This window comes from Leptodactylus fuscus, chromosome 4, assembly GCF_031893055.1.
Source record: "Leptodactylus fuscus isolate aLepFus1 chromosome 4, aLepFus1.hap2, whole genome shotgun sequence".
NCBI lineage: Eukaryota > Metazoa > Chordata > Amphibia > Anura > Leptodactylidae > Leptodactylus > Leptodactylus fuscus.
The window spans coordinates 101,553,858-101,567,213 of NC_134268.1; the positions used below are offsets into that span (position 1 = coordinate 101,553,858).

The 13,356-nt window shown below is 38.9% G+C and overlaps 1 protein-coding gene across 3 annotated transcripts in view; it reads left to right on the forward strand.

Annotated features, from left to right (window-relative positions):
* Window positions 1-13,356, forward strand: part of CARMIL1 (capping protein regulator and myosin 1 linker 1) — a 260,007-nt gene that overhangs the window by 157,270 nt on the left and 89,381 nt on the right. For all 3 annotated transcript variants that reach the window (XM_075270894.1, XM_075270895.1, XM_075270896.1), the window contains exons 17-22: window positions 1,940-2,009; window positions 4,831-4,912; window positions 5,430-5,529; window positions 5,622-5,676; window positions 12,140-12,312; window positions 12,403-12,471. In XM_075270894.1, the coding sequence (XP_075126995.1) occupies window positions 1,940-2,009; window positions 4,831-4,912; window positions 5,430-5,529; window positions 5,622-5,676; window positions 12,140-12,312; window positions 12,403-12,471 (549 nt within the window). The remainder of the gene's footprint in view (window positions 1-1,939; window positions 2,010-4,830; window positions 4,913-5,429; window positions 5,530-5,621; window positions 5,677-12,139; window positions 12,313-12,402; window positions 12,472-13,356) is intronic.

Genomic DNA, 13,356 nt, shown 5'->3' on the forward strand with positions numbered 1-13,356 from the left:
AGCTACATAGTAATTATTTTGAAGAATACATTCCAGCCCTTGCATCAATTACCGTATTTTCCGGACTATAAGGCACACATAAAATACTTCGATTTCCTCAGAAATCGAAAGTGCGCCTTATAGTCCGGTGCACCTTATATAAGGCTTGAAGCGGCGGCACGCGAGGAGTTAAGCGGCAGCCGCCGGCAAAGTCTCCATGCCGCTTCCATACATTGCAATGGGAGCGTGCTATTCAAATAGTATTCGTTCATCTCTATTTGAATAGCGCTCTCTCATTGTAATGTATGGAAGCGGCATGCAGACTTTGCCGGCGCAGCCGATCCGAACAGTACTCGCTCAACTCTAGATTCTACCATTAAAAGAACTTCTTCCCCCTGACCACGTCGGAATAGCCTTAAAAAGGCTATTCGTCTCTAACCTTTTCAATAGCCAGCGCCGCCTTCTCCCTGAGCTGTGTTTGCGCCTTCCGTATCCCCGTCTGTGTTGTCTTCGTTGGGCCTCATGGATGACGCATGCGCAGTCGGCTCTGGCTGCGAGAGCCTGTTAGAGCCGACTGCGCATGCGTCATCCATGAGGCCCAAAGAAGACAGAGCCGGAGCTGCGGAAGAAGGCGGGTAGGAGACTAATAGCCTTTTAAGGCTATTCCGACGTGATCAAGAAGGAAGAAGTTCTTTTAATGGTAGAATCCCTTTAACTCCTCGCGTGCCGAGCGCTTCCATTCATTTCAATGGAAGCGTGCCATTGAAATGAATAGAAGCGGCTGGCACGCGGGGGGTTAAGCGGCCGCCGGCAAAGTCTGCCGGCCGCCGCTTTCAATCACATATAAGGCGCACCGGACAGCGCTGCGCCTTATAGTTCGGTGCGCCTTATAGTCCGGTGCGCCTTATATATGGACCTAGGCAGGACTATAAGGCGCTCATGGGTAATGCGCCTTATAGTCTGGTGCGCCTTATAGTCCGCAAAATACGGTATTTCCTGTCCGTAGACATGGAGATTGGTCATGAACAGAGGAAATTCCTCCTCAAAGAGCTGGAATTTATTTTTAAAATAAATTATTATATCTATCAGAACAAAATATACCATCGGTGCCTTGGAACAGCAATGGGTACGAAAGTTGCAATGGACTATGCTAATCGGTTATCTAATAAAGGCCTCATTAATACCATCGTGAAGAGTGGACCCGCTGTGTGAGCGCTGTTACCTAGTCTCACTTATAGAAGTATTTACATTCCCCATATCGGAGGCCTTGGTTGCGGAACGATAGAGATTGGGGCTACTATTGGCACTACAACATCAGAGGCTAACATTTATAACAAACTACCAAGAGTTGTACCTGGTACAGCTCATTCAGATGAGCAGACTCTGCTTATAACTATAATACATGTATACAGTCCTGTCTATGAATTTGTGCTCTCCCCTTTCATATTGTTCCCTGTGGCGTAGCTAAATATTAAAGGCATAGATAGATATGAGATTGATAAATAATAGCTGGAGGCATATTAGATGCATTCTAGATGGATACATATTAGATTGACAGATATTAGATATGATTAGCTAGATTGACAGTAAATATTATTAATGTTAGATACAAGTTAGATTTATACATCTTTAGTTACATTTTAAATAGATAGAAGATACATTTTTGTTCATGTTTACATTGACTTATTGTGACAATCCTATAATGAGCAGAAAATTGCATGTGGTGATCTAAGCTAATTATTTTACAGTTTCCATACCAGCTTCAGTGAACTGTAAAGAAACACCATATGTTTGCTGTCAACACTGTATTATATTGGCTTTCAGAGAGCAGAATTTGCTGTGCTGTACAGTAGATATCATGCCACATTTCCCCATCTAGTAATTTATGAGGTGGCCACATTTATTTCTATATCAATGGCTGTATTTTCTGCTCAATAACTGATTGAATCTTCTATTGCAGAGCTCTATTACTTGGTTTGGCATGCAACCCTAACCTAAAGGAGGTATCTCTAGACCTCAGTAACTGCGAGGTAAGAATAGTCAATGTCTGCCATAGTCCTCTCAGAATGGAAGTCCCAGATTAATAGAATGTTGAGTAATTTTGTCTTCTTTCTGTCTTGTTCACTATAAATCTATGGTTTATGTCTGTACGTCTTCAGTTTAATTATATATTCCTATCCAGATAAATACTGGCTTCCTAATGATTGTCTTACTGTTTGAAGACCTGCAATGGTTTTATTATAATAAGACACCTTCATGAGCCTCAAGGAATGGATTGTGTAATTGCTCACCATGTCATTTTCTTTTTAATGTATTATGTATTTGCCTGCTATCATTAGCCACAGAAATATATCATTATGATGGCTGTTACTTTATAGCATTTGAGCATTTACTTATATTAACTAAATAAATTATTTAGGGGATGGAGTCAGTGTTTATTTCTAGGACTTCTACACTCTCCGGCCATGGACTGAGGCTCATCTTGCTGATTATATGCATGACACAATCTTTTTTTTTTTTTTCTCACTGGTGATTCATTTACTAATATACAATCATTCTAATCTTAATGTAATGAAAATTAACACTGACAACTTGACTAACCAAATTGATACGTTATTAAAATATCATTGGTGATATACAGGGTATATTCCTGTATAAAGATTTTCACTTTACATTTGGTGATGACCTTTCCTGCCAAAGTGCCTGCCAGGCAAGAACATAGGATATCAAATTTTCCATAGCCTTGTAAGTTATTTTTGTACTGCTCCAGATTGTAAAACTATATTACTAGGTGTGCATTTATTGACTCTTAATATATGATTTACAGGATGGAGCTTCCCTTTAAAGTTACAATGTTTGTGTTACACACTTCTAAAATATACATTAATATTTAACTAAAACTATGATTAAAATCCACTCCCTAAATCCATCTTCTATTGTTACTAAAGGTAATAAAACCCTGTAGAGTAACCAGGAAGATGTGATACATTGAGTACATTTGGTGGGCACTTGAAGGCTTGTATGGTTCCTGTCAACTACATTGACCTATTTGGTTTAAAATGGCATAGAACATTTTTTTTTTTAGTTTTTTTTATAGTTTCTGAAATCTATACCATTTATTGATTGGGTCTATGGGGGAAGTAAAAGAAAAAAAGCAATCTCTCCTTTACAATATTAATTGGTTCTGGCAATGACCATTATAGGTAAAAAAAAAATATTGTAATTTGGAACAAGATAGAAAACTAGTAATTTGGTTCTGAAACCCCCAAACTGTCCCCCCAAGATAGTACAGAAAGAGGATTTAATGTAACTAAGGTGACTAATATAGATAACACTAACCCTCACTTATAGCAGTCCAGAAAAACTGCAGAGTGGTGTAAATAACCTTCTGTGTTGATGCCAAGAACCCCCGCAGGGTCTTATACACTACACAGAGTGGTGGAAATTTATTACACTAAATGAGTCACAATTTTGGCTAAATTTGCACAAAAACCTGACACACTGCGCACCTTATTTACGTGCTTGAGAAGTTCTCTTTTGCTTTCCCAGCAAGGGGTCTGGGCTTAGTAGATAGAGTCATGGCTTGTTAGAACGTAGTGGGGCGTAAGGTTCCTCAAAGTGCGCTAGAATGGCACTTAAATTCTGCCGCAATGTAAGCCAGGTAATAATTTTATTATCCAGTACAAGCTACTATGATAAATCTGGCACATTTTATTCTAAAAACTGGACAGGATTAGTGAATCTTCGCCAGTCTTTCAGAAACCTATAATGAAGATATTTTTACCAAATGTCAAAAACACATGTAACACTGTACTGTAGAGATGGTGGTCTTGGGTATTGATTTATGGTACGTTAAGTGTGTCTTGTTATAATTTTGCCTTTATTGACTTTTGATATCGCAAAGTAAAACTTTGAGCGAATTATTAAGTAATGGACGTGATTCAGATCACATTGTTTAGTAGTAAAAACCTCATTATAACTGTTACTTTTGTGGTCTTATGCATGCAATATCTTTTGTGTTCTTATCTCTATTTGCTTTCCCTGTTACGCTTCCTAAGCTTGGTCACTGTGTAAGTACCATCTGCGTCCTATCTAGGATTTCTCTTTATATTACATAGCTCTGTATGTATTGAGCCAAGCCTTCTTAATAATCTCTTATGCTTAACTATAAATAAGGTTTTTGTTGTATTCTGTCCTTCTGACATTAATTTACTTGCGCAGAACTTTCTTTAGCCTCAATGTAAGAAACCAGCGCTGCATAACTGATTGAGGCCTAGCTTTCTGAGTCCATTGCATGAATACAAATGTATTTCTTTGTATAGCTGATAGTCATTTATTATACTTATCAGAGCATGAATATTCTCAGAGTACCTGTTTTATAGAACATCTTGCGTTTGTTATTCCAAGCATAGTACAGTTATCTTTGCTTAGGGAATAAAGTGCATTTTATATGAATTAATGGCTTTTAATATGCATCTGGCTTTTAGCAAAACCTTCATTTCATTGTAGTGAAGTTAGAACAATACTGTTTTATTTGCCATGAATACTTGTAATGTGTGAGATATTTGTCATCTGCCATTCCAATACTTGTAATGTTTGAAATACCGGTATCTCACATTTTGTTAAAATAATAAAATAATGGGCTGTGTTCATGGCTTCTGTTTCTACTCTAGTCATCAGGAATAATTGTAATGGATCTTGATGAATTCTTTTTTCAAGTTGTATTGCTGGATATTGCAGCTTGCTATGCACATCAAATAGCAGACTTATAAGCATAATCTTATCTGTACCTTTATTACATCCCTGTACTTTAAGGTTTAAGCCGCTATTTTATTCTTCTTTTGGGCTTAGTTAAGATCGGGTGGCGCTCAAGTTCTGGAAGGCTGCATAGCGGAAATTCATAATATTACCAGCTTGGATATATCAGATAATGGTAAGTGATATTCTGTACATTACATTCTAGTTGGCAGAAACTCTTGGACTGGATCTCATAACTTGCTGTAATGTGACCTTATATGTCTGAAAACGTTGCCACACTTGAGCGACTCTGAATAGGCATGGGAGGTGTCATGGGAACACTTTGCAAGTGAAAGTGCAGAGCACACTTTGGAAGAATCATAAATCTCTCTGTGAGCTATATGTTAATAAAACTGCAGAGATTACATTCAACTGCATGACATCTGGAAGCAAGATAGTTCGAATGGAAAATATTAAAATTTGCCACAATTACTAGAAAAAGATTGGCTACATAATTGCATTGTATGTTTATTACTTTAATAAGCAGATCTATGAAAACAATACATAGAAGTCCCTAAATCTGACATTTTGCCATCTCTATTTGTGCTGATGGTTAACTCCTCTCTAAGCCTAGAGTTTATTATATGTATGAAGCGACATTACTTGTATTCACTTATTGACTATTTTTATTCAACACTCTATGTTCTTCATAGGTTTGGAGTCTGACCTCTCCACACTTGTAGTCTGGCTCAGTAAGAACAGATCAATAAGACACCTGGCATTGGGAAAGAATTTTAACAACATGAAATCCAAGTATGTTTTTTTCCATTTTCTTTTTCTCGCTGTACTTTTATAGCACATAATTATGTGACAGAAATGCAGTATATCTTTATTTGCCTCTGTAGAAATCTAACCCCAGTTCTGGATAACTTGGTTCATATGATACAAGATGAAGAATCGGTAAGTAACACCTTTAACTGACCCTAAATGCCCTAGACATCAGTTGTGCCTTTGACTCAATTGCTATCAAATTGTACTGTTCATGCCTGTGTAACGTCAGACTGCTGCAAGCATTGACTACTACCAGAATCCTTCATCTTCAATCACTATTCTGCCAGATTAGGAATCATAGCACAGACATTGATTAGAACCTTTGTAAGTTGAAAAGCAGTCCATTTTCCACTGAAACTTGATATAAGTTGCTTCAGCGCATAACCATTTCTTGTAAACTGCAGCCCCTGAAGAGTAAATTGGCATTGCTTTGGTAGACCTGCATGTCAATGGAAAAAGAATTTAAATCCCATAATTCTCAGAATTTTCTTTCTTTAGCGCATTGACCTGCTTATGGGTACATTTTTTTTGTTGCTGCAATACAGTGGTCATGCTCCTTTCTCTTTTCTTTAATAAAGGGGTTGTCCAGCTCATGTATTTATGCTTTAATAGGCTTGCTGAAGGGGCCATAAAAAACAACTTTATTCATCTCCTTTTGTATCCTTCTATTTTTTTCTTTCTTTCTTATACTCTCCACTGTTGAGGATGAGTGGCTATGCACCTTCAACAGCTGTCACTCAAATGGCTGGTCAGCGGACAGCTATTACTTGTGATCAGCCTATACACACACATGCTCAGTTCAGATGAGAGTTCATGTGCTCTCAATGGGGAAGGAGGAATAAGCTGCTTCCAGAGACCTCTGGCATTCACCATTATCTAAGCCTGATTATTTATTTATCCAATATCTGTCAAAAAAGGTCATATGAACATAAAATACACATTAGATGGTTGGACAAGGGGCATATGTGATGATTTGGCCAAGTTAGTGCATAAGCCCAAGTAAAAACCAAACATGCCTATTAAGGCCATAGTTCTCGGGAAGTTATGAGATGGGTTAGATATGAATAGGAAGAGATCATCTGCATATAGCTCTGTTGTCTCCACCTGTGTTCCTATAGTCACACCCTTTTAGATGGGAACAGTCCACCACCAGCGGAAAACAAAGCGGAAGCAGGGGGCACCCCAGACGTGTCCCTCTGTAGAGAGAAATACAGGGGGATAATGCACCATCGATGGACATGGCTGCCTTAGGTTAGAAGAAACCTAAAGCATTTGAAAACCTGCAGTAGTTCACTTGTCAGAGTTGAAGGCCTTGGTGGCATCAATGAGGCTATTGTCCAATCTTGTTCAAGGGCCGCCCCAATTTAGTTGATGACCTGAATGCCCCTAAGATTATCATATTTGGACTTGCCAGGCATAAAGCCTGCCTGGCCAAGATGGATCAGGTACAGAATGAGTTTATTCAACCTATTTGCCAATATTTTTGTGACTAATTTGAAATCAATGTTTGAGAGAATTAGATCTGTATTACCTGGAGTCCACCGAAAGGTAATGTTTACATCATAAAATTATGCCAGTCGGATGCAAACTGAAAATGCAGCTACATAGCATTTCAGTAGAACAGGGAGGAAAAGGTTTGGTATTGAGTCTAGACTTCTAATGGTATATCATCAGGACCTGATGACTAACCCTTTGCCGTATCGTCAAGAGCATCAGACAATTCCTGAAGCATATGTGGGAATCCAGATAGGTTCTTTGTTCCTCATTTATTGTAGAAAAGGGAACATTGACTATTTCCTGATTCAAGGCTGTTAGTTGGGATTGATAAAGTTCACTATAGTATTGATGGAATCTCTTTCATATATCCAAATTGTAAAATTGGATCTACTCCAACACCGAGGACACTATTAAGATAGCCGGGAAGGCGGTGTTCTAGTCTCTCAATTGAGCAAGGAGACTACTCAACTGATTACCCAGGTCGTAGAATCTTTTTTTTTTTTTCTTAAAGAACTGGGATCTACAGGCTTTTTCGTGCAAGACATTGAAATCATTGCGTTCTAGACTCCTCACTAGAATTAGTTTTAAGCAATGTACATTTGTTTAGCAAGGTCCATCCCTAAAGGTTAGGATTCACTATTTACATATGAAATGTAGGGTTTAATACAACCTTGTAAATATGCTTTGGTAGTTTCCTAGAGAATGGGTGTCTTTACAACCTGGGAATTTATATCTAGATAAAATTTCAGCTAATAAGGTATGTCATCAATAGATGCAATAAGTTTAGGCTGAATGGATGTCCCAATCATGGGGAGACCCAGAGCCCATATAGTCACCAAATTCCACCAACATGGGTGAGTGATTTGAAACTGTTTTTGCCAAATATGATATAGCTACCATAGTCAAGCCTTCTCTGACATTACCTAAAGCATGATGTCTAAGGGGTTAATTAGGACTTGAAATTGCGTACAGAGAATAGGTATGTTGGCGGTCTTCAGGAGTAAAGCAGTCATACCAATAGGTGTTGCCAGAAGCACAATAAGTAGTAATGTCCCAGATTTATCCAGAAACGTAAGTCCTAAAACATAAGCTTACCAGTCACAGGCACCTCAGAGAAGAACAGTCCAAGCCCCTGGGAGTGGAGCAGAAGACCAACCCGAGTGTGTCCATGAAGGGTTGCTGTAGAAACTCAGCAGAGTTGGTAGCAAACAGTGTCACTGACACAACCCACACTGCTGGGCCTTTGAAGATAGTAATGGAGGCTATTTTTGAGGTGTACAGCTATGATGAGTTCCCTTCATAGGCTCGCTGTAGTTCCTGCACTCCACATGTCGGTGGCGCTCAGGGAGCACTGAAGCAAGATGGTTGATGAGCTCCCAAGGATGAGAACCACACCACAAGCACTGACGGAAAATGATCAGTAATAGTATGTTGGAGTGGTCAAGAGGATAGGCATAAGCAGGGTCTGGGGTCAGTGAGACACATTAAGAGCAGGATAACAGGCAGGATAGTATAGTATAGTTGCTTCCAGCGTTTACCACGCCCCTGTTTTGTAAAGTATTCTTAATCCAAAAAGTCTATTAACCGTTCATATCCAGTTAATACTGAATTCCCTTAGGGCCTTGCACCTGTCCAAATCTTTTCTTCTTTTGCATATAATGCCTTTGAAGTTTTGGGTTGATAAATAATACTGACTATAATCCCATTATCGGTCGACAAATGCTATTACAGCATGAAAGTGCCTAATAAACACATGCTATTGAATGACAAGCTTTCATTTACTTATTTAGAAGAGGATTATACTTTTTATAAATTGTTCTGAAATACATGAACATAGTCTCTTATATAATAAACATATAGTGTGTGTTTATAATAATTTGTTTATATTTATAGGCTATCTACCCTGTTATATAGTAAGATTTATAGAAAAGATATTTGCATAGATAAGTTATCTTACATTATTCAAATGCTTCAATTGTTAAAAATGTAATGCCCCCTACGTCACTGTTCTAGTTGTTATATTACACATATCATATTGCACTGACTTTATAGCCTTCCCATGTAACTGTGTATTGAATAGTGCCTGCAGTTTGACTTCTATCATCTGGTGTCTGAATACCAGGCAGCAGGATATTCCGGTATTCAGTGCACGTACTGCCTTTGAGGACAGCAGAGAAAAGTGGTTTGAAGCACAAGAATATCTCTTTCTATTAAGAAAAGGACAAGATCTGAACTTTTCCATTTACTGGTTGAGGTGTCATCTCTCCCTTCCTCCATACAAGTCTGACATCACAGGTTCTCTGCCAGGCAGGTTAATAAGAGGTCCATAACCTTCACCCCATGAAGGAGATGATGTCAGATTACTCCCACAACAATAGAGTCACTGTTCTCATTTCTCTAAGAGATTTGTTTTTCTTGGAGTAAAACTCTGTTCCTTTAAGCAGGTTTCTAAACTAAAAGCAATATGCAAGCTTAACCTGCTGGATAGATTAAATATGCCGAAGCACTTCTTCTGAAAACCTGCTTTTCCCCACAGAGAGGGCTGCTTGTTTTTATAGCTTCCCCTGATTTTTTCAAAGCTCTGTCTTTCATCAGTAATATCCTTTCTATTCCCTGTTCTAATGGGTAACTTCGTCGTTACTTTTCATCACCAAGAAGAAAGGAGAACGCCTCTGGCTCACTACTTGAGATAGATTTTTCTTTGCTTCTTTATTCTTTCATTTTTGGGGGTCACAAGTAACACTACAACATTTAGCAGCCGGCTGTATGTTGTGTTTTTTTTTCTCTTCTCATGGTGTGAAGTGTTATAAATTATATAGCGCCATATTTTATAAATATTCTCTCAGCAGGTTATTCCTTAGTGCGTTTCGTCTAATCTCAGATGTTCACACATAGTTTCAGTAGAAAATACCCAAGTGAATGCGTTAAATTTATTAAAGGGCATCTCCTGTCTTCCAAATATCATTCATTTTTATGGCCAAAACTTATTGCTCCTTCTGCTATATATTTTAGTTTTAAGAGTATTTAATGAATTAGGCAGGACATTGTGTCCGTGCAAGAAAAAACGGTTTCCAGGCGGAGAGACCGCATACGGACACTTGCGGTCACCTTTAAAAACCCATTCAAATGAATGGGCTTTAAAGCTGGCCGCCAGCAAACCATCCCCTGTACAGTTTCCCCGGAATTTATGATGGAAACCTCGGGGTGGACAGTGGCGGTAGTGTGAACCCAGCCTTACAGCAACAATACAACATTAGGGCAGAAAATAAAACATTTAGAGTACATAGACATGGTAACTAATCCAAAATAATAAGTCCTGTAGGAAAATATTGATAACAAAGGTAAATAACCAGTAACAAACATAGGGAGGAGGAAAAAGGAGATGGGAAGCGATATATTGCATGGGTCGGACAAAGAGGGGGGATGGTCCCTGCCAGGGAAGGGGGAGGGGGGGTAGGAACACTGGGTTAGAGGCATCTTCTTTCAAAACCAGTGGGAGTGATCGCTAGGTTATGTGGTATGAGTGAAGATAAGACGTGGAAGACCTGGTTAGTCCTGAAGGCCTCTAAGGGAAGTATGCGTGTGAATGGAATAGTCCTTGGTGGAGACTGGACAGTCACAGTGGAAGTCGTTGAGAAGCCAGAACCTAGTGTGTCTCCACCAAGTGAACAACTTGGGGAATAGGTCAGGAAGGAATAGAGGAGAGTTCCCTGCTTATTCTTTTTGCATATTTGTATTCCTGTATATATATTTTTGAGGCAGAGAGCACCATCTGGTTGGCGATAGCCAAGAATAATGAAAGTATATGGTACATCTAGTATCTGACTTTTTCCATTTGGATACGATTCATAACGGGCGGTGTAGGCTGTAATTCAGACATGGTGCCGCTCATGAGCTTTTTCCTTCTACCTCATTATATATAGCACAAATTTGTGAGAGCCTGGCAGCTATGTAATATTTATAAAGGACAGGAACTGACAGGCCACCCAGTCTTTTGTGATAATACATACTACATCTCCAGATTCAAGATCCTTTATAGGCCCAAATAAAGTCAAAAAGTGCCCTCACTAAGCTGGCGAGGTAGGAGAACGTTACCGGGATCGAAAGGGTACAGAAGTAATAGAGAATGTGCAATAAAGTGCCCATTTTAATTGAATGGATCCTACGAAGAAAGGGTAGGGCAATGCCAGTCAACAAGATCTTTCAGTAGCTTCAGGATCAATGTGGCATAATTCCATTTGAAATGGGCATCTACGGGACTTCATAGATTTATTCCTAAGTAGGGCATTAAATTTCAGTTTTCAGATGTGGGATATCAGTTTTTTGGTAGCCTGGAGGACATTACGATATAAGATTTCTGATTTGGAGGTGTTACATTTAAGGCCCAAGAGATGCACAAATTGCGAGAAAATATTGCTCAGGTTCAGTAATGTGATCAAGGGTTTTGTGACAGGGAGTATATACCATCTGCAAACAGCTTAGTTTTATATTCATAGTTCCCAATCTGGACACCTGTTACATCAGGGAGGGAAGGAGGGAGGGAGCGAATGGCAACTGCTAGAGGATCTACGGCAAGGGCAAAAAGTACAGCCCTGTTGGGTGCCACAAACTATCCTAAGGGGTAGTTCACACAGAGTAAACTGGCGTGTATTTTGGTGTGTAATTTTACACGTGTAAAATAAGATTCCCATTGACTTCAATTACATTTTACATGTGTATTTTGATGTGTATTTTGCCGTGTTTTTTTACACGTGTAAAAAAATGTCATTGAAGAGTCAATTGGAGTCTTATGTTACACGTGTAAAATTGCACGCCAAAATACACGCCAGTTTACTCCATCTAATAGGAATCGAGGTGTCAGTCGGGTGCTTTAAATAGGCTATGGGGTTGCAATAAAGTGCTTATCTTTTATGTTACCTATTACCTGCTGAATGGGTGTTAAACAGTACAGTTATACCTGCAAAATCACAGGGATTATTGCATTGCCTCTGTATTAGAGTTGTTTTCCCCCCTATGTCCATTTTGAACATTTCACTTTAAACTGTAAAAAATGAAAGTGTAATAAATTATTAATTCTGTTGTATTTTCTCTGCAGCCCTTGCAGTCATTGTCTCTGGCAGACTCTAAGCTAAAGACAGATGTGACAATCATTATTAATGCTCTTGGTAGCAATACATCATTGACCAAAGTAGATATCAGTGGCAATGGCATGGGAGACATGGGGGCAAAGATGTTGGCCAAAGCACTGCAAATCAACACCAAGCTCAGGTGAGTGTGATGATGATGATGATGATGAGATTGTGTCTGTAATGCATTATTATGCCATGTGAATAATACCTGTGTTTTTGGTTGTAATAGGACTGTGATCTGGGACAAGAACAACATTTCAGCCCAAGGGTTCCAAGATATAGCTGTAGCCTTGGAAAAGTAAGTATAATAGTGTTAAAGGGACACTTCATATTTCTTAAATTGCTTTCAGCCCAACCTCTGGCGGCGGCTTATCTTGTGCAAGAACAAAAGGAACAGACATTGAAATTCATCATCTCTGATTCTTCTTTCCTTCATCATCTATCAGAGGGGAGTCACGTGGTTCCAATACAAATTATAGATGTTCATCCATTCCTGCCAAAATCAGCTGTTTTGGCGACTATAATCGAATGTGAATGGGGACCATAATAGACCATGCTGGCTATTTAAGGATGTAATACAGATTCGTTGCTTGGCGTGTGTATCCTCTTATAACCACTTTAAAAAGGCTTTAGCTGTTCTATCAATAGTAACCAGCCTGTTTCAGCTGAAAGCTAGACTGACTTTGGGCTTACAACAGAGTGCCAGGAGAGAATGGCAAAAACATGTTGGCAGAAGTCTTCCCATGTGAATCCCATAGATTTTATTATTAATGAGACTAAGAAGAATTACTGGAGGCTTTATACTCATTGACGTGCATGTAGTGGGAACTTGATACTGGGGCATATACATGCTTACTGGTATACAATGTGTAGCCAAACAGTCATTCTAACAAGAGTAAAAGCTGTGGTAATATTGTCACTCTCACAAAATTTGCATTGGATTTCGATCCTTGGAAAGTGTTGTACTCACAAAGAAGTAGTTGATAAATGTGATGTAGCTCCGCGAATCAAGCTTTATCACATAGTAACAAGCTTCTGTGATTGATGGCAAAAGAGTAATTGTTCACCACAGTGTTAGTTACATGCAATTAATCCTATTGTTTTCAAGGGTATTGCCTTCATTTCCGGAACGGCCAATTTCTACATTTTGCTTAGGCAGCAATGAATTCAGAGGCCTTCTGAT